The sequence below is a fragment of the Hyperolius riggenbachi genome, chromosome 8 (genome assembly GCF_040937935.1).
Source record: "Hyperolius riggenbachi isolate aHypRig1 chromosome 8, aHypRig1.pri, whole genome shotgun sequence".
Lineage (NCBI taxonomy): Eukaryota > Metazoa > Chordata > Amphibia > Anura > Hyperoliidae > Hyperolius > Hyperolius riggenbachi.
Window position 1 is genome coordinate 248,826,700 of NC_090653.1, and position 27,833 is coordinate 248,854,532.

General features: G+C 48.1%; 1 protein-coding gene across 6 annotated transcripts in view; it reads right to left on the minus strand.

Moving 5' to 3' along the window:
• LOC137527734 (folylpolyglutamate synthase, mitochondrial-like) overlaps positions 1-24,592 on the minus strand; it is a 110,077-nt gene extending 85,485 nt beyond the window's left edge. The window contains exons 1-2 of one of the 6 annotated variants that reach the window (XM_068248559.1): positions 24,365-24,592; positions 4,274-4,368 (exon numbers count right to left, since the gene is read on the minus strand). In XM_068248559.1, coding sequence (XP_068104660.1) covers positions 4,274-4,291 — 18 coding nt within the window. In that variant the 5' untranslated portion in view covers positions 4,292-4,368; positions 24,365-24,592. Of the gene's footprint in view, positions 1-181; positions 281-4,273; positions 4,369-14,093; positions 14,886-15,710; positions 15,766-24,364 lie in introns of those variants that run through there. The other 5 variants (XM_068248560.1, XM_068248561.1, XM_068248563.1 and 2 more) reach the window with 5 other exon arrangements.
• Positions 24,593-27,833: the final 3,241 nt, after the last annotated feature.

Sequence of the window (27,833 nt, forward strand, 5' to 3'; positions counted from 1 at the left end):
GTCTGCAATAAATTCCTCATCTTCCATGATGATGCACTGTGAGCTCACTCAGCAGCATGTCCCAGCAGACAAGAAGGCTGACAGGAACACTGAATGACAGGCAGAGGGCTGGGGGGATGGGTTACAACAATGCAGCCAGCAACTACAGGCAAGAGAAGAGAGATGAGTGCAGAGATCAAACCTTCCCATGCTGGAACGCTGCACTGCTGGGCTCCACTAATTAGCTGCTCTCTAATTCTCTCTGTAACTCTGCTGGCAGCTCGATGCACGTCCATGCCTGTTGAGGTAAACAGAGGGGGTGGAGCCTGACCAGCGGGGACAGTAGGGGAGGCTGGGAAGGAAAGAGGCTGGGCGACAATTGGCTGGCTGAGACAAGGTGCAGAACTGGACTCTGTAGTCTGTCGGCTTTGTAAGCTGTGTGGCAATCATGCCCCGGCTGGCGGCCCGGCCCCCCCGTGATGTCACTGACAGCCCGGGAGATCCCGGCCAGCCCAGCTAAGCGAGGTACTGGTCTGGGAGAATTAAAAAAAAAAAAAAAGCACACTGCACGGCTGGGCGCCCTTAGGGACCCATCGCCCGGGGGCACATGTCCCACCCCGCCCCCCCAAGCTCCGCCCCTGCTCAGCAGTGTTACATCGTGGGAGACATCAAATGTTCACTCCAACCAGAATTATCGCAAATACCTTGTGTTCTAAGAAGGCAAAGTTTTGTTTTGCATAACATTTTAGAGTTGGGGAGCCGCATCACACTGCCAAAAACAGGTCTTCAGGGAACAGCAGGTTAGTACGCAGTGTTTCCTGTCTGGCCACCAGCCAAGCAGGAAGTGACGTGTGCTTGCAGTCACTTCCTGCTTCAGGAATGCATTCAACGCATGTGCGCCGCAACGTCAAGTATTTAAAAAACCCTGCGTCACCATAGACTAATATGAATTCCAAGCCAAGGCAGATCGCCGCGGATCCTGCACGGTAAAGTAGTTCTGCGCTAGCGTTAAATTGAGCACTTCCGGAGCAGCGTACCACAACGTGGGAAATACCAACTTCCCCATAGGGTTTCATTAGGCTGCGATAACAATCTGCCGCACCGCACCAGTGTAAAAAGGCCCCTTAAATGTACCTGAAATGGGGTCACAAAAAAAATTATACATATCTGGGGCTTCTTCCAGCTCCCTCCGGCCTGATCGCTCCCTTGTCACCCTCAGTCGCCTCCTCCTTCGCCCGCAATTGGTCCCGATAAAATTCTCCAGTCTGCTAGGAAAGTGTTTTATAGTTGGAATTTCTTATCAGTGAGGGTCACACTGTAGTCACTTCCTGTCTGAGTCAGGCCTGAGTCAGCCACACACATACCTGATATTTAACTCTTTCAGGCAGAGAAAGGGAGAAAAAAAGGAATCCATTAGTTAATTATTAGTGTGCTTAGCACTGTACATACTCATGGCTATCTCATTATGTCCCCCCCTTCCTCCTGTCCCCTCCGGCCTGATTGTTCCCACGCCATCCTCCTCCGACTCCCCGTTCATTCACAATTGGCCCCGGAAAGTCCACTGGTCCGGGGCCAACCGCACATGCACGGCCTGGCCGTGTGCCCCACACACGTGCCGCATTCACAATGCCAAGAGTGTTCTGCAACTGCACAGTACTACTGCGCAAGCGCAGAATGCTCCCTGCAATGGGAGTGAGACGGGGAGCACACCTGGCCGGTCTGAGCAGTTGCAGAACACTCTTGGCGTTGTGAATGCGGCGCATGTGTGCACACGGCCAGGCCGTGCATGTGCGGTTGGCCCCGGACCAGTGGACTTTCCAGGGCCAATTGTGAATGAACAGGGAGTCGGAGGAGGATGGCGTGGGAACGATCAGGCCAGAGGGGACAGGAGGATGCCCTAGGTATGTATATTTTGTCCTTTTTTTTTGCCATCTCAGGTTCCCTTTAACCACTTGAGGACCACAGTGGTAAACCTCCCTAAAGACCAGGCTAATTTGTACTAAAACGGCCACTGCAGCTTTAAGGCCAAGCTGCAGGGCCGCACAACACAGCACACAAGTGATTCCCCCCCCCTTTTCCCCCCACCAACATAGCTCTCTGTTGGTTGGGTCTGATCGCCCCCCCAGTTGTTTATTTATTTTTAAATAAATATTTATTTGTGTGTTTTTGTGTCTTTTTTTTACTCTTTGTCTTTTTTTTTTTCTTTTTTTTAACAAACCCCTCCCTCCCCCCAGCCGGCCAATTCTGGCGATCGACTGTCATAGGCTTCTGCCTATGAGAGCCGATCGCTCTCTAGTGCCCCAGGGGGACAGCCGTGTCACACAGATGTCCCCAGTACAGCGCTGCTGCTGATCGCAGCGCTGTACTATATGTAAGACGGTGGTTGCGCCGTCTAACAGTCTCCCGAGAGGCAATCGCCGCTCGGAGACTGAAGGCGGGGAAGCTCCGCCCCCCGAGCAGAGAGGAGCACGCAGCCTGCACGCGTTCTGCAAAACAGAGCCCCAGGACTTGACGCCAATTGGCGTTAGGTCATCCTGGGGCTGCCGCTGCAGCCACACCCATTGGCGTGAGTAGTTAAGGTGAGAGACATACAGACGCTGACATATTTATTACACTTTAAATAGTGCACATTGCCTGGCTGTCCTGCTGATCCACTGCCTCTAACAACCATGCAGATCAGATGTTTCACATATCTGACAAGATTAGCTCCGTGCTTGTTTCAGGTGTGTGATTCAGACACTACTGACCAGAAAGATCAACATGACTGCCGGCAGGGGCGCCGCCAGCATACAAGCAAGCCAAGCCCCTGTTTGGGGCCTCACACTGCGGGGGGCTTTGCTCTGCTGCTGGCGGCGGGCAGGCCCCCGGGCGGTGGGCGTGCGGGCACCAGGCGGAGCGGCGGGGAGAGAGAAGTTTCAACTTACCTTCCTTGATCCTGCCAGCTGCTATCTACTTCCTGTCCCGGCGTCTGTCGCTATGGTAACGATGCAATGCGCACTGGGAGAGGCTGAAGATAGAAGCTGCGTGCTGGATGAAGGCAGGTAAGTGGAAGCCTATCTTTCCCCGCCACTCCGCACACCCTCCTGGCTATGGGGGGGGGGGGGAGCATCTATCTAACCTATACTAGGGGACATATACCTATCTAACCTATACTGGGGGACATATACCTATCTAACCTATACTGGGGGACATATACCTATCTAACCTATACTGGGGAACATATGCCTATCTAACTTATACTGGGGGACATATACCTATCTAACTTACACTGGGGGACATATACCTATCTAACCTATACTGGGGGACATATACCAATCTAACCTATACTGGGGGACATATACCTATCTAACTTATACTGGGGGACATATACCTATCTAACCTATACTGGGGGACATATACCTATCTTACCTATACTGGGGGCATATACCAATCTAATCTATACTGGGGGCATATACCTATCTAACCTATACTGGGGGAAATATACCTATCTAACCTATACTTGGGGCATATACAAATCTAATCTATACTGAGGACATATACCTATCTAACCTATATTGAGGGCATATACCTATCTAACCTATACTGGGGACATATACCCATCTAACTTATACTGGGGGACATATACCTATCTAACCTATACTGGGGCAAATATACTGGCAACTGGTATTGTTTAAAAGGAAATAAATATGGCAACCGTCATATCCCTCGCACCTCGGGTTCCTTTTAAGATGGGAGTCAATTTTGGCAAACCAAGGGAGACACTAAGCCTCCCCAGGTGATAAGAACAGTCTTGCAGCCCCATTCTTCACCAGTGGCATTGATGGGTTGCAAACTAACAGTCAGAAGCCCTTGTGCAATGCCACCTTAAACCAGGGCCAGGCAGAGGCAGAGGTGAGAGAGGCTCCAGCCTCAGGGCGCAGTGTAGGAGGGGGCGCACAACTCCTTCAGCTATCATTCCCCTATTGTGTTTGAAGCAGAGAGAAATAAGAAAAAGGGATACATGGCAGCGATTGCAAGCCAGATAACTAGAGATTAAGGTGGTGGAGGGGTTGGGGACCCTGGGGCGCCTCTTAGTCTAATAGCAATCAGTGTGTGACGGCTGGGGTGGGAGGGATGGAGGGGCGCACTTTGGTGTCTCAGCCTTGGGTGCTGGAGGACCTTGTCCTGGCTCTGCCTTAAAATGTATGTATTGTTAGAGAGTCTCTTTCTGAATAAGACAAGTTCGAGATTCCAAAACTATGAGCCAAGAATACAAACAGAAGACAGGCAGAAACAGAGACCTTTGTTTTCATACCTCAAAGTGAGTCTCCATCAGTGAAGGCGGAAGTCAAGTAATGTGATGATAAACGTCAACTTCTGGACAAATGGTCTTCTTATGGACTTATGTGACTGTTTCAGGGAAACAACAGAGGCAAATATCTAGCTTCTATAGCAGAGAGATAAATTCTAACTATAACATTTTCAAAGAAACAATAAAGTCTACACTGCTGCAAACCTGCAGATCAAGATATGCAGCTTCCCAACCGTGAAACACAAATATGTTTAAAATGCCTCGAAGGGGAAATATTTGTATCTAAGATACCGGCTGCTATATCCTCTTTGTTAAAACTTATCATTAGTAAAACAGAACTAAACATTTTTCCACAGTCTCTGTCCACCTCTCTGCCTGATATAACAATGAGGGCTGGAACCCACTAGAGCAATTTCTTGAGCGTTTAGGGAACGATTAAAGGGGAACTGAAGAGAGAGGTATATGGAGGCTGTCATGTTTATTTCCTTTTAATCAATACCAGTTGCCTGGCAGCCCTGCAGGTCTATTTCTCTGCAGTAGTATCTGAATAAAACCAGAAACAAGCATGCAGCTAGTCTTGTCAGATCTGTCTTTAAAGTCTGAACCACTGAAACACCTGATCTGCTGCATGCTTGTTCAGGGGCTATGGCTAATAGTATTAGAGGCCGAGGATCAGCAGGGCTGCCAGGCAACTGGTATTGCTTAAAAGAAAATAAACATGACAGCCTCCTTATACCTCTCTCTTCAGTTCCCCTTTAAATGCTAGCGATTTCCCTAAACGCTCAGCTAATGTTAATGAATGGGCCAGATTCCACTGGAGCGATTGCGATTAGCAAAATCGCAAACGCAGAACATGCAGCATTTTTGAGCGTTCGCGTTTCTGCAATGTAATGTATATAAACGCTGGCATGAATCGATATACAGAGCGATTTTGCTAGCGTTTTTAAGTTACTGCACACTGTAAAAAAAAATAAAATTAATTGAAAGGACCAATCAGAATTAAAAACGCTAATCGCTAATTGCTACACAATCGCTGGCAAAATGCTTACACTTTTTAAAATTGCTACCAAAATCGACAGAAAACGCTCATGAAAACGCTCATGAAATCGCTTACAAAACGCTAATTAGAAACGCTAGTGATAAGCGATAGCGATTTGTAGTGGGTTCCAGGCCTGAATGTTAATAACATCCCTATAACTTCAGTTCCCAAAGCATGGTGCTTAGGGGTAATATTTGACTCCTTTCTCTCCTTTATTCCTCACATTCACTCCCTAACCGTCTCCTGTCATCTCCAACTCAAAAGCATTTCTCGAATCCAACCTTTTTTTACTCAGGGCACTACTGAAATGTTAGTACATGCTCTTATTATATCTCGCTTGGACTATTGTAATATACTGCTGTGTGGACTACCAACTAACAGAATGACACCCCACCAATCTGTACTGAACTCGGCTGCTCGACTTTCTTCTCGCTCTTCCTCTGCTGCTCCTCCCTGTCAACTCTTCCTTAACTGCCAATTAACCAGAGGATCCATATCAAACTCTTAACCCTAACCTACAAAGCTCACACAACAATCTCTCTCCCCTGTACATCTCCTCACTAGTTTCCAGATACCATCCCAACCACAATCTCAGATCTGCGCACGACTTTCTTTAATCCTTTTCTAGAATCACCTCCTTGCATTCACATATACAAGATTTCTTACGTGCCTTATCCCACCTCTGGAATCCACTTCCAAAACACATCTGTCACTCTTCAACCTTTGAAAACTTTAAAGTGTACCTGAGATGGGGCCACAGAATAAAAACATACATACCTGGGGCTTCCTCCTGCACCCTACGGCCTGATTACTCCCACGCCATCCTCTGCTGTCTCCCCGTTTGCTCACAACTGGCTCCGTAAAATTCACCAGTTGGGGCCAGTCGGTGCAGGCCCAGTCCAGCCAGGCGCACTCCTCCATCTCGCTCCCGTCGCTGTGAGCATTCTGTGCCTGCGCAATAGTACTGTGCAGGCGCAGAGTGCCCCCAGCGACACTAATGCGCAGTTGGCCCCGGACTGGAGGACTTTCTGGGGCCAATTGCAGGAGAACAGGGAGCCAGAAGGATGGCGTGGGAGCGATCAGGCAGGAGGGGGCTGGAGGAAGACCCAGGTATGTATGTTTTTATGCTGTGGCCCCATCTCAGTTTCCCTTTAAACGCTCCCTCAAAACTTACTTTTTCCAACAAGCATGCACTCTAACTTAGGTAATTCTCCTTCAACCTCTGTCTACGTTGTACTCCTTGCAAGATAACCTTAAAACACACAGCTTCTACGTATGCACACTGTATTCTACCCCACCTCTTGCCCGCCACCTTCTTTAAATTGTAAGCTTGCAAAGGAAGGGCTCTCTCACCCGTCTGTGTCTTGCAATCTGTTATTCATTTTATTCATCAAGTATTTTGGACCATTATCTATATTTGGTGTACACCATTCTGTATCATTATGTACCCCATGTTTGCTGCTTACTTTGTACAGCACCGCGGAATATGCTGTAGTAATAATATGTAATAACTAGACCTCGCGCTAGGCATTTGCCGCTACACTCCTTACAATTACCTCCAGGTTTCCTATTCTCCTAATTTAACCCCCCCCCCCCCTTCCTCCAAGAACAAAACCTGAAAATTATGCAACAATGGGAGAAAGATCGAAATATTTGACTCATGTACGATCAGTGGATAAGCAGTGCTAAAACCCTATCGAAGGGTAGCTGTCAAGCCTCAGAGCTTGAAACGTCTAATAAACTTCTTCATGGAACTTACTTGGTACCAACTAGGGTGAGCTGGATGATACTTGGGAAGTCTACCCTATGTTTTTGTTATGTCAATCAATGGGAACTATTGAACACACCTGGTGGACCTGCCTAGTAGACTCTAAATACTGTATTAAAATTGAAAACCTTATCTCCTTTGTATTTGAAATCTGGGTTAGTATAGACCCTAAAGTCTTTCTACTCAGAATCAGAATCAGACTTTATTCTCCAAGCACGACTGGGTCGTGCCCAGAATTGGTTCTGGCAACAGCAGGTCACCGCAATAGACACCGTAACACTGATTGTCAAGGACAGCAGCATCAGGTTACAGCAGCAACATATTGACATTAGCAGATAAAAATAACAGTAACAATAATAGAACGATAACAAACAATGACAACAACGTCAGGTCATAGCAGCAACTGCCTGATAATAAGCAGAAAGCAATAACAGTAACAATAGCAATAGTGAGACCATAGAATTATCAGTAGCAAAACCGCAGGGTGCAACAACAGTAGCTGAAGCCTAAGGGGGATAGGGAGGGGCGGCCACAGGGGGGGAGGGGCATTGAGAGAGTTCAAGAGTTTTATTGCTGAGTGGGAAAAAGTGTTCCTATGGCATGGAACCTCTGGCCTGATGGGAGCCAACTGAAGAAGCTATGGCCTTGGTGTCAGGGGTCGTTGGCAATTCTAATTTCTCTCAAGTGCAGTCTGGTGTTGTGAATGAGGTCTAATGGGGGAAAGGGTTTCCTGATGATCCTTTCCACTGATCTGATGACTCTCTGAGCTTTTTATCTGTCGCTGGCGCAGGAACCAGCGTACCTGACCAGGCCATGAAATTTAAAAGACTACATTTCTAAAGCATAGACGTATACTGTCACAAACCAACCATGGAAAACGCAATCAATCGGTTTTCTGATTGTGATTCATGGTGCAATCAAGATTGCACATCTAGGAATAGCACCGAGCAAGAACCTGGGGTCTGGCTATTCCAGCTAGATAACACAGATTCTATTCAGGAAACCATTTCTGTTCTGGGAAAATAGCTTCCCCCCAACTAACAGCTAGGTGTTAATCCTAGAATGGAAAGCCCCATTTGGCTACTGGGGCCAGCATCAAGCTTTCAGCTCAGCATGGGGGCAGACTTGGTGAAACCACTCTGGCCAGATTTTACATAACTGTATTGTATGATTTTTTCTTTTTTAAGAGATACCGTATATATGATAGGTATGAAAAGATCGCTAGTAATGTGATGGTCATTTTCATCCCTCTTGTACGTTGTATCCCACTTCTCAGTAATGGAATGTCCTACACTATTCATTGTAAAAACAAAACAGAGGACACCAAGAGCCCAATAGTGCAATATTGTCTGGTAAGCTAAGCAATATATAATGTAATGTCAAAGGTTCTTATACTCACAAAGGTGGGTTACCATCAGGTAACCACTTGACAGGCAGGTGGTGAGTATTAGTACCTGACCCCACTCAGGTATAAAAGTCGCTCTCTGTAGATAGGAAAATGGGGAAAGAACCCCTCCACCAGGGGTGGACTTAATCGTGCTGTAATATGTACGAACAGAGGCGCCAAGCAGAGTAAAGCAATCTTCTAAAAATGATAAAAAGAGGGAAGTCGAGGTGGACTTACCTCCCTCTGGTAGTGGACATATACTCAAATGCAGAGTAAAAAATATACAATTTATTCACAGCTCCATAACATCGCTACGCGTTTCGCGGTCAACAGGTCCGCTTCATCAGGCAGTACAGGAGCATATAAAACTGGTTCAGGTCCATAAAGCGTGTGAGCGCCTCTGTGAGAGGCGCTCACACGCTTTATGGACCTGAACCAGTTTTATATGCTCCTGTACTGCCTGATAAAGCGGGACTGTTGACCGCGAAACGCGTTGCGATTTTATGGAGCTGTGAATAAATTGTATATTTTTTACTCTGCATTTGAGTATATGTCCACTACCAGAGGGAGATAAGTCCACCTCGATTTCCCTCTTTTTATCATTTTTAGAACATTGTTTTACTCTGCTTGGCGCCTCTGTTCGTACATATTACAGCACTACACTATTCATGTCTGGTATTAATATGTTCCATATTATTTGGGGATTGTGAATTTGCTATTATTATTTGTGTGCAATGAACGGGGTCTGAGATATGGAAAAGTCATATATTTGGGATTTGTTTCCCCCCCAAAAAGTAAAGAAACACACTTCTTCCAGCAGCAGGGGCCGAGCCGGAGTGTGCCCCTCAGAGCAGATATGTATAAAAGGAACAAGGCATTTTCAGCAAAAAGTCCTCATTTTAACACCGCATATGGATTGAAGCTGACAAGAGAATCCATGGCTAGCTTCCTGGTAGTAAATAGCTTGGCATTTTTCTCTGCGGAGAGAGAGGAGGCGAGGCCAGGCAACAGAAGTTGGGTGATGCAGGGACTTCAGGACGGCATCGTGGGACAAGGCTTCTCGGGTAAATATAACTTTGTTTTACTTGCAGGCTGACGGATTTTAGGATTTACTCTGAAGGTCCTCTTTAAGGTAATTTTCAGCTACCGACCTGCTTTAAGCACCGCGGAAAGAATTCTAGCCAGGGGCATAGCAATAGGGGTTGCAGAGGTTGTGACCGCATCAGGGCCATTGGGCCAGAGGGGCCCTGAAGGACCTTCCCTCAACTACTGTATTAGCTCTCTATTGGTCCTGTGCTCATAATAATCACTTGTATAGATACCTTGAATAGTGGTAATCACTATTAGCCAGTAATAGGTGCCCCCAGTATAGGTTAGACAGGCATAGGTGTCCCCAGTATAGATTAGCCAGGCATAGGTGCTGTGTCCCCAGTATAGTTAGCCAGGCATAGGTGCCCCAGTATAGTTTAGCTAGGTATAGATGCCTCCTGTATAGGTTAGCTAGGCATAGGTGCCCCCCGCATAGGTAAGGTAGCAAGTAATAGATGTCCCCAGTGTAGTTTAGCTAGGCATAGGAGCCCCCAGTATTGGTTGGCAAGGTATAAGTGCCCCCAATATAGGTTAGCTAGACATAGGTGCCCCCAGTATAGGTTAGGCAGACATATGTTCCTCCAGTATAGGTTAGCTAGGCATAGGTTCCCCCAGTATACTTTAGCTAGGCATAGGTGCCAGGCATAGGTGCCCCAATATAGGTTAGCTAGGTATAGGTGCCCCCAGTTTAGGTTAGCAAGGTATAAGTGCCCCAGTATAGGTTAGCTAGGCATAGGTGTCCCCAGTATAGGTTAGCAAGGTATAAGTGCCGCCAATATAGGTTAGTTAGGCATAGGTGACCCCAGTATAAGTGATGGAGGGGGGCGTGGCCATATTGGGACTCAGCCGCGGATATGTTGATGCTTTATAAGGGGGAATGGCCTAAGTTAGAGCATATGCTTGTCGGAAAAGTGAGTTTTGAGGGAATGTTTAAAGATTTCAAAGGTTGGAGAGTGACGGATGTGCTGTGGAAGGGCATTCCAGAGAAGGGGTTAGTGCGGCAGTGAGAAGTCTTGTATACAAGAATGTGAGGAGTTATTTCTAGAGGAGGACAAAGGAAGCTCATGTGTAGATCTGAGATTGCGGTTGGGTTGGTATCTGGAAACTAGTCAAATGTACAGGGGAGAGAGAGATTGTGGAGAACTTTGTAGGTTAGGGTTAAGAGTTTAAAATGGATCCTCTTGGTAATTGGCAGCCAATGAAGAGCTTGACAGAGAGGCGCAGCAGAGAAAGACCAAGAAGAGAGGTGAATGAGACGAGCAGCCCAGTTCAGTACAGATTGGAGGGGTGCCAGTCGGTTCGTTGGTAGTCCACCAAGCAATATATTACAATAGTCCAAGTGAGATATAATAAGGGCATGTAAAAACATTTTATTAGTGTCCTGAGTGGGAAAAGGTTGGATATGAGATATGTTTTTGAGTTGGAAATGACATGAGCTGGCTAGAAAATGAACGTGATGAATAAATGAGAGAGAAGAATCAAATATTACCCCAAGCACCGTACTTTGGGAACTGATCGGGGTGTTATTAACATTTATTATTATATCAGGCAGAGAGGTGGACAGAGATGGTGGAAAGATGATTAGTTCTGTTTTATTCATATTAAGTTTTAAGAATCGAGAGGTCATGAAAGAGGATATAGCGGACAGACATTCAGGAACCCGTGTGAGGAGGGAGTTAAGGTCTGGGGCCAAGAGATACAGTTGTGTATCATCTGCATATAGATGGTATTGAAAGCCAAATAAGTTGATTAAGTTACCAATGCAGTGTATGAAGATGGAAAAGAGGAGGGGACTGAGGACAGAGCCTTGTGGTACCCCTATAGACAAAAGATGTGGTCTAAGTAAGAGATGGTGAAAGACCTTCCAGAGAGATAGGAAGATATCCAGGAGACAGCAAGGCCCTTTATGCCTATAGATGAAAGGATCTGTAGGAGTAAAGAGTGGTCCAGAGTAACAAACGCTGATGACAGATCAAGAAAGAAGGATGATATGGAATAATGGCCTTTGGATTTATCTTTAAAAAAATCATTGTCACTTTAGTAAGGGCTGTTACTGTGGAGTGGTTTGCCTGAAAGCCAGACTGGAACTGATCAAATAGGGAATTAGCAGATAAATAATGGCTTAGTTCAGCATGAGCAGGGGCGTAACTAGAAATCACTGTGCCCCCCTGCGAAACTTTGGGTGGGGCCCCTTCCCGCCAAACCTCAAACCTGCAGAGAATAGAAAGCTTTTTCTCTCCAAGCCCAGACTCCTCAAGCATCACTACTGGACACAGCACATGTGAAGGGGTAGAAAGGCTGGGGGTAGAAAAGAGCTGTACACAATATCCTGCTGAACACTGAATAGGGATTGTCTACAAATCTTTGCAGATGCAGTCATTAGCACAATTGTGCAGAGAGCAGAAAGTGTTTTCTCTCCTTGCCCTTAGTTGTCAGTCTCTCAGGACGGGCCCCCTGTGGCTTCTGGGCCCCCCTGCTGCTGCATCCCTTGCAGGGTCTATTGTTACGCCCCTGAGCGTGAGTATGACGTAATATGTAATTTAGATGCAAATGGGAGAGGTGACACTGAGCGGTAGTTGGCGAGTGCAGGGGGATCTAGAGATTTTTTTTAAGTAGTGGTGTTGCAACAGCCTTTTTGAGTGAGGACAGGAAAACACCAGTGGAGAGGGATAGGTTAAACAGAGATGTTAGGACAGGGATGAGGAGTGAGGAAAGCTGCGGAATGAGATGGGAGGGGATAGAATCCAAAGAACAGGTGGTGAGATAAATTTTGGAGATTAGAGAGGACAGAGAATGTTCGTAGAGTGGAGACAAGGCAGATAGAGAGCAATCTACAAGAGGGTGGAGATTGAGGTCTGCATGGAAAAAAACACTTTGGATGTTGGCAATTTTATCAGTGAAATATGTTGCAATTTCTTCTGCTGATAAGCATTAAAAGGAGGAGGGTGGGGTGGACAGAGGATGAAGTTAAAAGTGCCCAGAGGAGAGAACATTTCTAAAGTTGTTTAAAGGGAAGGTGCAGGGACGCTACAAAATAAATAAAAATCCACATCCACTTACCTGGGGCTTCCTCCAGCCCGTGGCAGGCAGAAGGTGCCCTCGGCGCCGCTCCACAGGCTCCCGGTGGTCTCCGGTGGCCTACCCGACCTGGCCAGGCCGGCGGCCAGGTCGGGCCTCTTCTGCGCTCAATTGTGCGTTTCACGCCAGCGCGCTGACGTCATCGGACGTCCTCCGGGCTGTACTGCGCAGGCTCAGTAGTTCTGAGCCTGCGCAGTACAGCCCGGAGGACGTCCGATGACGTCAGCGTGCCGGCGTGGAATGCACAATGGAGCGCAGAAGAGGCCCGACCTGGCCGCCGGCCTGGCCAGTTCCGGTCGGTCACCGGGAGCCTGCGGAGCGGCGCCGAGGGCACCTCCTGCCTGCCACGGGCTGGAGGAAGCCCCAGGTAAGTGGATGTGGATTTTTATTTGTAGCGTCCCTGAACCTTCCCTTTAAGGGTTTTTGTATGAAATGAAGTCCTCATTAGTATTGGCTTTTCTCAGCCAGGGTTGGCAACTGATGCGGTGTGGGCAGATATTGGTAAGAGGTAAGACTGGATCCATGACTTGCGTAATTGAGCTGTAGTCGTGTGTCGCTGCCGAGTCTGGGTCAGTGAAATATGATGTGAGGAAAGGTCTATATTGCAGTAGTTTCTGAGTATATGTGAGTGTGCTTGTGCCAGTGTAGTAAGAAGAGAGGGGGAGAGAAAGAAGTTTAATAAGTTATGATCAGAGAGCGGGAGTGGAGCATTAGTAAAACCAGTGATAAAACAGAGACAACTGAATATGAGGGTGTATGACCATTAGAGTGAGTTGGAGCAGTGGACCACTGAGACAGGTCATAGGAGGAAGTGACAGAAGTTTGTTGGCGACCGAATTGTTGGTGTTAGAGATGGCCCGAACCTCCGATTTTAGGTTCGTGAACCTACCACTAAAGTTCGTTACACTTCAATGGGGAGGCGAACTTTGAAAACTAGAAAAATGTATGCAGGCCACAAAAGTGATGGAAATGATGTTTCAAGGGGTCTAACACCTGGAGGGGGGCATGGCGGAGTGGGATACATGCCAAAAGTCCCAGGGAAAAATCTGGATTGGACACAAAGCAGCGTTTTAAGGGCAGAAATCACATTGAATGCTAAATTGCAGGCCTAAAGTGCTTTAAAACATATTGCATGTGTATACACCAATCAGGGAGTGTAATTAGAGTACTGCTTCACACTGACACACCAAACTCACTGTGTAACGCATAGTGACGGCCGTGCTGGACTGGTGCGCTCCATAGCCAGAGTGCAGGCAGTGGCGGTTTTCAAGCCCATATAATCGCCGGGCTGTAGTAGCTCAATGATAGTACAACAGTGACTGTCCAGCTGATCAAATTTGGTCTGTCCACAATGAAGCAACAACCTTATTATCATGCCTGCCTAATTTTTCTGGCTGCACTGCGGCTGCAACAACAAAACAAAAGGCATGTACATGTGCCCATTCCCCTTCGTGATCATTACCTTGCCGCGGTGAAGGGGTTTGCGTATCACAATGAAGCGATGACCGCCGGCTATATGAGGGTCTCGGGGGTGGCACACCTAAGTCCTTTCTGATAGGACGCTTGAGGCAGGGCACGACAGAAGTTGGATGGCAAATTGGGACAGCTCTGGCCACAGGTCAAGCCTGCTCAGTGCGCACCCAGTAGTCCAAGGGTTAATCGCTGCTCGCAGTGTCTACATCCACACTTAAGGCCAGGTAGTCGACTACCTGCCGGTCCAGGCGTTGGTGGAGGGTGGATCTGGAAGCGCTAAGTCGAGGCGTTAGACTAAAGAATGTCCGCATGTCCGACATCACCCTGAGATCGCTGGAGCGTCCTGTCCTTGCCTGCGTGGACATGGAGGAGGATTACTGGCAGTGGTACCTTTATTGCTTTGTGCTGTGACATCACCCTTAAACGCATTGTAAAGCATAGTTGCCAGCTTGTTTTGCATGTGCTGCATCCTTTCTCCTTTCTGGTGAGTTGGTAACATGTCCGCCATTTTGTGCCTATACCGAGGGTCTAGTAGAGTGGCCACCCAGTACAGCTCATTCCCCTTGAGTTTTTTTATACGGGGGCCCCTCAACAGGCTGGACAGCATGAAAGACGCCACCTACACAAAGTTGGATGCAGACGTACTATCCATCTCCTCTTGCTCTTCCTCAGTGACGTCAGGTGAGTCCTCCTCCTCCCCCCAGCCATGAACAATACCACGGGAACGTCGAGCAGCACAAGCCCCCTGCGACGCCTGCTGCGGTTGTTCTTCCGCCACCGCCTCCTCCTCCTCCTCCAAAGAAACACCTTCCTCATCATCTGAGTCTGACTCCTCTTCCCCACACGACTCTTCCTCCTCCTCCCCCCTCTGTGCTGCCGCAGGTGTTGAGGAACCATCTGACTCTGATGTAAATTTCTCCCACAACTGTTCCTGTCTTAACGGTTCTTCTTCACGCTCCTCCACAGCTTGATCCACCACTCTACGCACAGCACGCTCCAGGAAGTAAGCGTATGGTGCCTTCACTGCGACTCACCAGGTTGGTCACCTCCTCAAACAGCCACATGAGCCTGCATGCATTTCGCATCAGTGTCCAGTTTGGGGGCCAGAACATCCCCTTCTCCCCAAATTGTGTCTACCGAAATTGTAGAGGTACTGGGTGATGGCTTTCTCCTGTTCTAGCAGGCAAGAGAACATGACCAGGGTCGAATTCCAGCGAGTCGGGCTATCACATATCAAGTGTCTCACCGGCAAGTTGTTTCTCCGCTGAATGTCCGCGAAGCGTGCTATGGCCGTGTAAGACCACCTGAAATGCCCACACAACTTCCTGGCCTACTTCAGGATGTCCTCTGAGCCTGGGTACTTTGACACAAATCTTTGAATGACTAGATTCAGCACATGTGCCATGCAGGGTACATGTGTCAGCTTTCCCAAATTCAAAGCAGAAAGGAGATTGCTGCAGTTGTCACGCACCACGTTGCCGATCTCCAGCTGGTGCAGGGTCAGCCACTGATCCACCTGTTTGTTAAGAGCAGCCAGGAGAACTGGTCCAGTGTGACTCTCCGATTTGAGGCAAGATATGTCTAAGATGGCATGACACCGTCGTACCTGGCATGCAGCATAGGTCCTGGGGAGCTGGGTCTGTGTTGCTGGAGAGGAGATTGCAGCACCAGTACAGTTGAACTGCCACTCAGCCAAGGAGGAGGAGGAGGACGACAGCGAAGAGGATGTAGCAGGAGCAGAGGAGGTGGCAAGAGGCTTGCCTGCAAGCCGTGGAGGTGTCACAAATTGGTCCACTGCACAGCCACGTACTCCCTGCTTGCCATCGGTCACCAGGTTGACCCAATGGGCTGTGTAAGTAATGTAGCGTTCCTGACCGTGCTTGGCAGACCAGGCATCTGTGGTCAGGTGGACCCTTGACCCAACACTGTGTGCCAGAGATGACACCACTTGCCTCTCAACTTCACGGTACAGTTTGGGTATCGCCTTTTTAGAGAAATAATTGCGGCCTGGTATCTTCCACTGCGGTGTCCCAATGGCCACAAATTTACGGAAGGCCTCAGAGTCCACCAGCTTGTATGGTAACAGCTGGCGAGCTAACAGTTCCGCCATGCCAGCTGTCAGACGCCGGGCAAGGGGGTGACTGCCTGGCAGAAATTTGCTTCTTCCGCTCAAAAATTTCCTTCATGGACAACTGGCTGCTGTGGGCAGAGAGGAGCAGGAACCGCTCAAGGCAGTGCAGTTTCTAGGCTAAAATGCACCCAGGGCGAGGGTGTAAAAATTGCGCCCCCCCGAAGCAAGGTATGGGTGCCTGCAGTATAGGTTAGCCAGGTCTAGTTGCACTCAGTATAGATTCCCCCAGTATAGGTAGCCCAGAATAGGTACCCCAGTATAGGTAGCCAGCTATAGGTCCCCCCAGTATAGGTAGCCAGGCATAGGTGAGCCAGTATAGTTGCCTCCGGTATAGGTTAGCCAGGTAGGTGCCCCCAGTATAGGTTAGATAGGCAGGCGCCCCCGGTATAAGTTAGATAGGTAGGTGCCCCCAGTACACACTGGCGAACTGAGGGGGCTGTTCTGGGTGTCTGGAACCTCCCCCCTGCACTGAGCTGTGTATTCAGCCAGGGAAGCCTGCATAATATAAACAGCCTCATTCTCCCTCCCTTCTTACTTCTGGTGCCTACCTCCAGCTAATAGAATGAGAGAGGCAGCCGAGCTTCCCTCACAACCCTCACAAGAAGATGCAGCCTGCAGTGAGAGAATGTTGATTATGGAGTCCTGGACTCTCCACAGCAGGGAAGTGTCAGACATGATGAAATTAGAGTGCAGGCAAGCTGGTAAATATGCACAGCATGATGCAGAGCTTGCCTGGACTCAGGGTCTGTGGGCAAACATCTGTCTGGTCTCTCCCCATTGTTATAATGACTGCATGTGTGGATAAGGTGTTTAACAAGCTGAAAAGTTTTTGACAGTCCCTAGACTCCAGGAGGGCTTCTTTCTGACTTGTGTGAGAGACTGACAGGGACAGGAGTCCAATTACAGGCAAGTAGCCTGTGTGATGTGGGACTGCAATACAGATACATTCTCTGCTCCATCTCAGGCTATTCTCAATTTCTCCACTCCTCTCTCTGGGCTAGTGCACGCCAAAATGACAATAGCAATCGCTAGCAATTTGTAAGTGTGATTTTGTGAAGTGATTTTCAGAGCGATTTTTGAATGAATTGCTCAAAAACATGCTACATGCAGTATACCTGCGATTTTGAAAAAATCACAACGCTGCTGTGGGAACACCCACATAGGGTAACATTAGCCAAGCGCTTTTCAAATCACTGTTGATTTGAAAAACGCTCAGAAGCCCTCTTGGTGTGCAGCAGCCTCCTTCATTCACCTTTGTTTCCCTCTTCCCCTAGAGCTGGCTGTGTGTTCTTGTCATACAGGAAAGCTAAATAAAAGTGCAATCCTGGTGAGGCAAAATATTATTATTTAGTATTTATATAGCGCCGCCATCTTCCGCAGATGCATATATCCCTGCATCATATGGGTATCGCTTGCGCTATGTGAAACTATGTAGCATATTCCACTGAATTGTCCAAACTAAGTCTATCTCCCGTTCCTCTCTCGGGGAGTTGTTCCAGCGCTGTCCCCTGTTCAAATTTGCTGCTACCAGAAGACCTCAGAAACACTCGTGTCCTTGAGTACTTCCAAAGATAGGTAGCTCCGTAATACGCCAGCGCACTTTTGTGCATGGGCAGTATGGAGCCACCTGTATTCGGAAGCACTTGGGGACATACGTGCTTCTGGACCTTTCAGGAACCCCCCCCTTAAAAATCCTGCGTTTGCCCCTGAGTACAGGTTAGCTAGGTGGGTGCCTCCAATATCGGTAACCAGTATAGTAGTCACCTGTATAGGCTAGCTAGATGGGTAGGTAGGTGCCCCCAATACAGGTTAGCTAAGTTAATGCTCCCACTATAAGTTAGATAGGTAGCTGCCCCCCAGTATAGGTTAGATAGGTAGGTGCCCCCCAGTATAGGTTAGAAAGGTAGGTGCCCTCCAGTATAGGTTAGATAGGTAGGTGCCCCCCAGTATAGCTTAGATAGGTAGGTGCTCCCCAGTATAGGTTAGATAGGTAGGTGCCCCCCAGTATAGGTTAGATAGGTAGGTGCCCCACAGTATAGGTTACATAGGTAGCTGCCCCCCAGTATAGGTTAGATAGGTAGCTTCCCCCCCAGTATAGGTTAGATTAAGTAGATGCCCCCCAGTATAGGTTAGATTAGGTAGGTACCCCCCCAGTATAGGTTAGATTAGGTAGCTGCCCCCCAGTATAGGTTAGATTAGGTAGCTGCCCCCAGTATAGGTTAGAATAGGTAGCTGCCCCCCAGTATAGGTTAGATTAGGTAGCTGCCCCCAGGATAGGTTAGATTAGGTAGCTGCCCCCCAATATAGGTAGGTAGGTGCCTCCCAGGATAGGTTAGATAGGTAGCTGCCCCAGTATAGGTTAAGTAGGTGCCCCCCATAATGGAGGGGGGAGCCGCAGCCTGACCTCTCCCTCCCTCTCCCCAGGCCGCCCTCCGTGCTCCCCCCTTGGACTGCAAAGCAATGCGCAGGGAAGCGCTATACAAAACTACTCACCTCCCTGCTGCTCACTCGCCGCCAGTCTCCTCTCTGCATAGATGTTGATACACACGCTGCTTCCACACGCTGCTTCCTGTTTAGCTGGAAGCAGCGTGTGTGTATCAGTGTCTACTCTACGCAGAGAGGAGACTTGCGGCGAGTGAGCAGCGATTGGAACCAGGGAGGTGAGTAGTTTTGTATTGCACTTCCCTGCACATTGCTTTGCAGTCCGAGGGGGGAGCACAGAGGGCGGCCATAGGAGAGGAAGGGAGGGAGAGGTCGGGCCGCTCTCCCCGCGGCTGCGCCTTCCCCCTCCATCACAGCACCCCCTCCCAACAGCGCTCAGGGCGCCTGCACGGGCCGCCATGGCTCAAGGGCAGAGGCGGAGTGGAGGAGGGTGGCTGTGAAGGTGCAAGGGAGAAAGCGCCTGAAGATGCTGCACCTGAAGGAGGAAGAGGAGAAGGAGGGTGGCTTTTCTTTTGTGTGCTGCTTTTGCTCAGGTGCTCTTCCCATTGCAGTTTGTGCCTTTTCTCCATGTGCCTTCGTAAGACGTGAGTGTTGGCCTTTCCACGGCTCAATTTTTGGACAGCAGATGGCATTGCTCTGATCTGAGGCAGAGACATTAAAAAATGTCCAAACCGCTGAGCCCCCCTGGGGTGATGGCACTATGGTGGCATCAGCAGCTGACGTTGAAGGGCATGTTGGCTGGCTGTACATAGGTGGCGATACATGGTGCCGGACACTGCCACCAGCTGTTTCTGACGACGAGCTCCCCCTGCTTCTTTCAGCAGTTCGTCTCCTACTACTCCTCTCTGACTCCCCCTCTGAACTGTCCCCCTGTTCATCTTCTCTATTGGAAACATACGTGGGATCCGTATCATCATCATCATCATAATAATCCTGCCCAGCTTCGCTTGCCTCAGACACCTCCAAAACGGCACCAACAGCAGGTACCTCATCATCTTCATACGTTACGTCCATAGTGTCGCCGCCTAACTCAGACATATGAGGTGGTGTAACTTTCTAAGCGCCTTCATCTGGTTGTAACAATAATGGCTGTGAATCAGTTAATTCCCCACCAATTAACTCCTGCGAAGTGTCAAATGCAACGGATGTGGTGCTTGTAGTAGTGCTGGTGGCTGCGGAAGATGAGGTGTTCTGTGTTAAATAGTCAACCACGCCCTGACAATCTTGGGAGTTCATGGGACGTGCCTTCTTCTGAGCACTGTACTTTGGTCAAGTGCCACACAAAATCACATCAACACGACCTCGCACAGACCTGCCGGGTGGCCTTCCTCTGGGTCTGCCTCTGCCTGTTTTGTCCGTTGTGTCTATATCGGGGGGGATGAAGTGAAAGGTATGCACTGACTTGACTAATACAATGTGCAGTCACACAGGTGCAGTTAACAGGTATGCATGGAGTGGTATATCACACTGCGTGCACTCATGTAGGTAGGTGGGTCCACTGAACACAACAGGTAGGTATATGCAGTGATGAGGTGGGTGCACTGAACACAACAGGTAGGTATATGCAGTGATGGGTATTACAATGTGCACCTGTCACACACAGACAGGTAGCGGACAGGCACAGTGACACTGCGTGCGCTCTAATCACGTAGATAGGTGGGTGCACTGTGAACAACAGGTAGGTAGCTATATGCAGTAATGGCTATTACAATGTGCACCTGTCACACACACAGGTAGTCACTGAATGCGCTGGGCCTGGCAGTGGCACACACACATTATGAATTAGCAAGGCTGTCTATGCAACACAAATGTCTGTGGGACACACAGGAAAAAAAAATAGATCACAAGATTAGCTCTCAAAAGAGCTGTTGAGGGGTGCTATTTTAGCAATAGGAATCAGCAAGGAGCAAGCTTATAAGCCTACAAGAGCTTACTAATCTTTCCCTATGAGAGAGTCTGCAGCAGCTGTCCCTTCTCTATTTACTGCATGCACACGAGTGAGTCCACAGCCTGACGCTGCCTGCCTTTTATAGGGGGGGTGGGGCTCCAGGAGGGAGTGTAGCCTGATTGGCTACAATGTGCCTGCTGACTGTGATGTAGAGGGTCAAAGTTGACCCTAATGGTGCATTATGGGGGCGAATCGAACTTTCGGAAAAGTTTTCGGTTCTCTGCGATCGCGAACCACCGGAAGTTCGCCGGGAACCGTTCGGCAGCGAACCGTTCGGGCCATCTCTAGTTGGTGTCAATAGGAATGTTAAAGCAATCCATTATTATGGTAGGGATTTCAGAGGACAGGAACTGGATAAGCCATGCAGAGAAGTGATCTAAGAAGACAGAAGCAGGGTCAGTAGGTAGGTAGACAATTGCGATCTGGAAGCTAGAGGGAGAGTAGAGTTGGATTGCATGGACTCTAAAAAATAGGAAAGAAAGAGGAGGAATAGGAGTGAGTGGCTTAAAGGAGCATCTATCAGAGAGAAGAATACTCACACTACCTCCATGATTTTTCCCACTTCTAGGAGTGTGACTTAAGTTGAATCCCCAATCAGGGCCGGCCTTAGGTTTCGCAGCACCCTGAGCGAAACCTGATTTTTGTGCCCCCTCCTTCATCCTGTGTGTGCGCGCACACACAGGCACACACACACAGGCCCATATGCAATTCACCTTTTCTCCTGAGTTACCTCCTAGGACAATGGTTTCCAACCTTTTTGACATTGTGACACATCAAATGCTAAGATCTCCATTACACATCACAAATGTATAAGGCTGCATTTCCACTTGTGCGGTGCGAATCGCCGCGGTAAAAATTCGCATGCGGATGCGAAATTCGCATGCGGGTCCATGCGAATTTTCATGCGTATTCGCACGCGAATTCGCATGGATGACGATGTAGGCGAATTTAACCATGGCAGTGCTGGTGTGCTTTTCCATTGTTTCTATGCGAATTCGCATGGAAATTCGCATGAAAATTCGCATACCCAAACCTCATGCGAATTTCCTATTAAATACATTGTATGCGATTCGCATAGCGGTATGCGGTATGCGAATTCTGATGGCTCTGCCATGCGAATTTTTTCTGCACAGGAAAACGCAAAGGAATCCTGACAAGTGGAAACAGTCCCATTCACTTGTATTGCTATGCGAATTTGCATGCGAAAAACGCATGCGAATTCGCGATAGTGGAAATGAGCCCTAATAGAAAAAATACTATTAATAACCACGAATGGATGGAAAGAGCGCATTATCCTGAATACACTTTAAAATGAAGGCTAGAACCTCTCAGGAATATTAATAAAAAGAATCAGTGGGACAGTTAGCCCCCCCCCCCTCCCCATTTAGAATGATAGCAAAGAACCGACAATTTGCACCACGCATTATAGCCGCAGTGCACCCCCCCCAAAAAAACGCCCTCAGACTCAGTATAGGTATAGGTTCCCCCAGTATAGGATCTCATGTGTAGTTGCCCTCAATATAGGTTGCCAAGCATTGGTGCCCCCAGTATAGGAAGTCAGTTGTAGGTCTCCCCACATAGGTAGCCAGGCGTAGGTGCCTCCAATATAGGTAGCCAGGTGTTGGTTCCCTCAGTAAAGGTAGCCAGCTATAGGTACCTTCAGTATAGGAAATCAGGTGTAGGTGCCCTCAGTATGGGCAACCAGCTATAGGCGCCCCCTTGGAAACCGGCGCCCTGAGCGATCGCTCCAGTCGCTCAGGTCAAAGGCCGGCTATGTCCCCAATAAGAGAGGGTTGCAGGTGTGACTGTGTCAGAAGGAGTCAGTCAGGTTTCTGTGACCCCAAGGAAGGTGAAGTGTAACGATTGAGGAATTCTCTGAACGATTGTGGAAATCCTCCACAAGCGTATAATTTGCGAGAACCCAGCAAAAGGTGCAATGCACCTGTAGAGGGAAATTCCTGTCGACAGGGGGAGCTGTGGAGTGCAGAGGAACAGCTCCTCTGCCCTGCCACACACGCCAGACAGGAATTGCACAAAGGGAAGAAACGCAGGGCAAGATAGCCCTGAAAGAGAGAGATCAAAGCGACAGAGGGTATGCGTGTTCACCAAACTAGTCGCCACCCTGCGACGATGAACACACAACCATGAAGACAAAGTGAGAAGGCAATCGCCAGAGATGGCGATTACTAACAGAGACACAAGACCGAATAAGCACAGATGAGGAATGTATGTATGTCCACCAATCTAGCCGCCACCTGCGACGGCAGACACACAACAAGGAAACCGAGTGAGAACGCAATCGCCTGAGAAGCGATTGCGAATGAGATTGAGCAAAGGGACAGATTGTATGTGTGTGCACCAAACTAGTCGCCAACTCGCGACGGTGCATACACAACAGCAGATATGAAGTAGGAACGCAATCGCGAGAGAGGCGATTGCCAGGGGTGACACAAGGCTACAGCAAGGCAGAATACGAGAGTAGCAAAGGCACAGCAAATCATACAATGAGAAGATAAGGAAAATAACAAACGCTAGCTAAACGCGAACACCGCACTCATTCGCAACAGTGCACGCGTTTGTGCGCGGTCCCCGCGTGATAAGCACAACAGAGACAAGCACGCCTAACTAACAACCGGCAGACAAACATGAAACAGAGGATGCGAGCGCTTGCTTAACGGTTACCTCACCGAGCCTCCAGCAAGCGGTCGTAGCAGACAAGACAGACACACGAAAACATGAACAAGCGAGAGATAGGATCCACAGCACTAGCGAAAGAGGCTAGTGTGATCCAGGAAGACAGATCAGAAGGGGCTACCAGTAACAACCGCTGTTCCGGTTAGCACCCAAACACACAGAACGATCTCCTGTCGACCACCGCTGGGACAGGACAATCGCAACAGACAAACAAAACAGATATGCAATCCTAACTGCACTAGGGAAACTGCCTAGTGCAGTCTCAGGAATTACTCTGGGCTAATCTTCAAACAAAGAGCAAGGCTGATACTCGAGGCGAGTGTTACACAGGAACTAACTCTTATGACCAGCCACTTACTGTGGGAAACATAGCTCTTTACAGAGCAAGCCCACAAAGGATGTGGCTAGGCAATCTGCATGACAAACGTATGCAAAATCCTCAGCAGAAAGCTGCACAACTGACAAAAGGTCTCTCTTCCAGAGACCTGCAGAATGCAGACCTGAACAGTGGTCAAAAGGCTGCCTGCCTGCGCAGGCAGCTGCGCGGATCCTCACATGAAGGCATTGGAAGTGAAAAGATCATTGATGAAAGGGAGTTTGATGGAGACTGAGCGGGCATTCCAGAGGCCAACAGAGATGTGTGGAGGAGGAGGGGGGGGGGGGGGGGAGGGAAGAGAATATGAATAAGGTTCTGGCAGTTGGGATGTACACCTGTCTGACTGTTAGCAGTGTGATTGGTAAAGAAGAGTGAGGAGTGAGCAAGTAGAGAGGAACCAGGGTTTGGTGAAATGTCACCAGCAGCAAGGAGAAGGAGGAGGCAAAGAAGGGTGAGATTGGATTTATGGGTAGAAACAGCATGAAATGTAAAGTGAGGTTGTGTGAATAGGAAAATCTCATGAGAAGCAAGCTGTGGAAATGATAAAAGAGAGAGAGGAATCTTCAGCATGTTGCTGACAGCAGGAGGATGTAGCGTGTGTAGAGATCTGAGAATAGCAGGAGAAAGCAGGGTAATGGTAAAGACCAGGCAAAACATGTTTGCACTAACCTTGAGTCAGATTAGCAGAGTCTTGTGTCAGTTTCTTTTGTTCCCTTCTGGTTTAATTCTGGTCTTTGGAGAATCCTTAACACTGCGGAGAAGGATTTTACCTTTCATTCAAACCCCCATAGATGCTGCAGTCGGATTGACTTATTTTTCGTTTCTCATGCTTTGTTAGCCTGGGGTGCTAGTTCTCATATTAGGAGCCAACTTTGGTCAGATCACTCAGCGGTTTTCCTGAAGTTTAAGATCCCAGGCCACACCTCCTAGGTTTTCTTGGAAATTGAAGAACGTCTTGTTACACAAACCTGAATACAAGCCACGTATTGCGCAAGCCGTGCAAGCTTATTCAACAACGTAATGCTCAAGGGGAAGGAGTGTCTCCTATCTGAAAATGGTTCGTTCAGAAATGTGTAATGCTTGGTGTGTTCATTCAGCAGGTTGCCAAAAGGAACAAATATAAAGCAACTCAGATGAAATCTTTATTAGCCGACATCTATAGATTGGAACAAACGCATAAAAAGTTACAGGGGAGCCAAACATTGGGTGAGTTGCAAGAGACCGGAGATAAGTTAAAACAAATCCTTGAATTCTCCTGGATGGATAATTCCATGAGGTATACGAGCCATTTATATGAATATGCAGTCTTTGAGGCAGAAAACAGCATCTTCCTTTATTCCATCTGTTTTGAATAAATATAACAAGAGAGTGCATTCAGCCAAGGAAAATAGCAAAACTACTCAGGAGCCTTCTGATGATTGCTTGAAAAAAGTTCTTGGGACAATACAAATTTCCTTCACTGACGAAGGAGCAACTTGATGCTGGATGCATGGCCGGCCTTTGACCTGAGCAATCGGAGCGGTCGCTCAGGGCGCCAGCTTCCAGGGGGGCGCACATGTTGTGCATTCAACTGTCCCTGGCCGCATATCTACCTGCTGGCTCCGGGTCTGTCTCTAGCTGCTGCGAGTGGTAGCTCCGCCCCCTTGGTGCCGCTGGGGGTGATGGGATGAAGACTCCAGGAACCTGCTGCTGCCTCTTGCTGAGTCTGTGTGAGCCGTGCACGCCAGTAGCCCCGCCCCTCGCTCACAGGAGATGTCTGCGCATTAATCAGAGAGAGACCTGCTTGTCACTCCTGGCCATCTTCTGTCCCAAGCTATAAGCAGAAAAGTAAGATACCCCAACTGTCTCCCGGTTGGGGAAGTGAGGGGGTGCCTATATACGCTAAATGGGATCTGCTTGTACTGTATACTATACACTATTTATCTGTCTAGCTATATACACTAAAAGTGGGATCTGTTTATATACTGTATACTAAAGGGGGGAGTTTCTGCCTATATACACTAAAAGGGATCTGACTGTATACACTATATACATTAAGGGGGGGGGGGGGGTTGATCTGCCTATATACACTAAAGAGGATCTTGCACATGGGCGTGTGTGTGTGGGTGCACATGGGCGTGTGTGTGTGGGTGCACATGGGCGTGTGTGTGTGGGTGCACATGGGCGTGTGTGTGTGGGTGCACATGGGCGTGTGTGTGTGGGTGCACATAGGCGTGTGTGTGTGGGTGGGTGCACATGGGCGTGTGTGTGTGGGTGCACATGGGCGTGTGTGTGTGGGTGCACATGGGCGTGTGTGTGTGGGTGCACATGGGCATGTGTGTGTGGGTGGGTGCACATGGGCGTGTGTGTGTGGGTGCACATGGGCGTGTGTGTGTGTGTGTGTGGGTGCACATGGGCGTGTGTGTGTGGGTGGGTGCACATGGGCGTGTGTGTGTGGGTGCACATGGGCGTGTGTGTGTGGGTGCACATGGGCGTGTGTGTGTGTGTGGATGCACATGGGCGTGTGTGTGTGGGTGGGTGCACATGGGCGTGTGTGTGTGGGTGCACATGGGCGTGTGTGTGTGGGTGCACATGGGCGTGTGTGTGTGGGTGCACATGGGCATGTGTGTGGGTGGGTGCACATGGGCGTGTGTGTGGGTGGGTGCACATGGGCGTGTGTGTGTGGGTGCACATGGGCGTGTGTGTGTGGGTGCACATGGGCGTGTGTGTGTGGGTGCACACAAAGAGGCTGAATGGGGGGGAGCCAATTTAAAATCTGGTTTCGCTCAAGGCGCTGCAAAACCTAAGGCTGGCCCTGGCTGGATGAGCCTATTTCTGAGGAGGAATTCCTATGCTCTCTAGAGGGTTGGAAAACAGGGAAGGTGGCTGAGTATGAAACCCAGCATTTCTTCTTTGCTCTAAAAGATTATTTAGAGCATATATATACTACCACCATTTTTTTTTACTAGAACAGCATTCAACTAGTTAAACACAGGACTTATGCTGGGCATACACGGTTCGTTTTTTAGGTGATTAGATGGTTGGATAGATACTTTCCGACAGGTCCGATCTCCCTTTCGATTCTTTCGCTGCTGGATTTCTGATAGAAGTGAATGGAAAAAGATAATAAAAATGAGTAGAAGATAAGATAATCGACTGCAGAATTGAGCGGCAAAAACGATCGAGAAGAGAAACGCATGGCAGAAACGAGCCGTGTATTCCCAGCACTACAAGCTCCCTGCAAGGAAAGCAGGACGCATCCGAACTAGAGATAACATTATCTTGTGTTTACTTCATTGTATCAAGTGAGGAATGTAAAGACTTCTCTGACTGAGCAGACTCTCCTGAACACAGACAGACACTCAGAAAGCATTTCTGCTTACATTACAAGATTAATAAACCAGTTATGAATAAAATGCAAAGGCAGCTCTCAGAGCAAAAAAAATTTACTTTGGGAACTTGTCATTTCTAAATGAATAATAATACTTAAGCACAAAAGTAAATATGATAACTGTATGGCATATAAAAAGTAGGAAAACATGTTTTTATGAAATATTATGTCAGAGTTTTATACCGCTTTAATGCTTGAAATTAATTATATTTACAAAAAAAGAAAAGAAAAAAAATAAACAAAAATAATTAGAACATTCATTTTTAGTGTGTAACCTAGTCAACATTAGTCAAACGCACATTAGATAAGTAATGTATTGTGTTTATATTGCGAGTTACACTATATACAGGTCCTTCTCAAAAAATTAGCATATTGTGATAAAGTTCATTATTTTCTGTAATGTACTGATAAACATTAGACTTTCATTTATTTTAGATTCATTACACACAACTGAAGTAGTTCAAGCCTTTTATTGTTTTAATATTGATGATTTTGGCATACAGCTCATGAAAACCAAAAATTCCGATCTCAAAAAATTAGCATATTTCATCCGACCAATAAAATAAAAGTGTTTTTAAAACAAAAAAAGTCAACCTTCAAATAATTATGTTCAGTTATGCACTCAATACTTGGTCGGGAATCCTTTTGCAGAAATGACTGCTTCAATGCGGCGTGGCATGGAGGCAATCAGCCTGTGGCACTGCACAGGTGTTATGGAGGCCCAGGATGCTTCGATAGCAGCCTTAAGCTCATCCAGAGTGTTGGGTC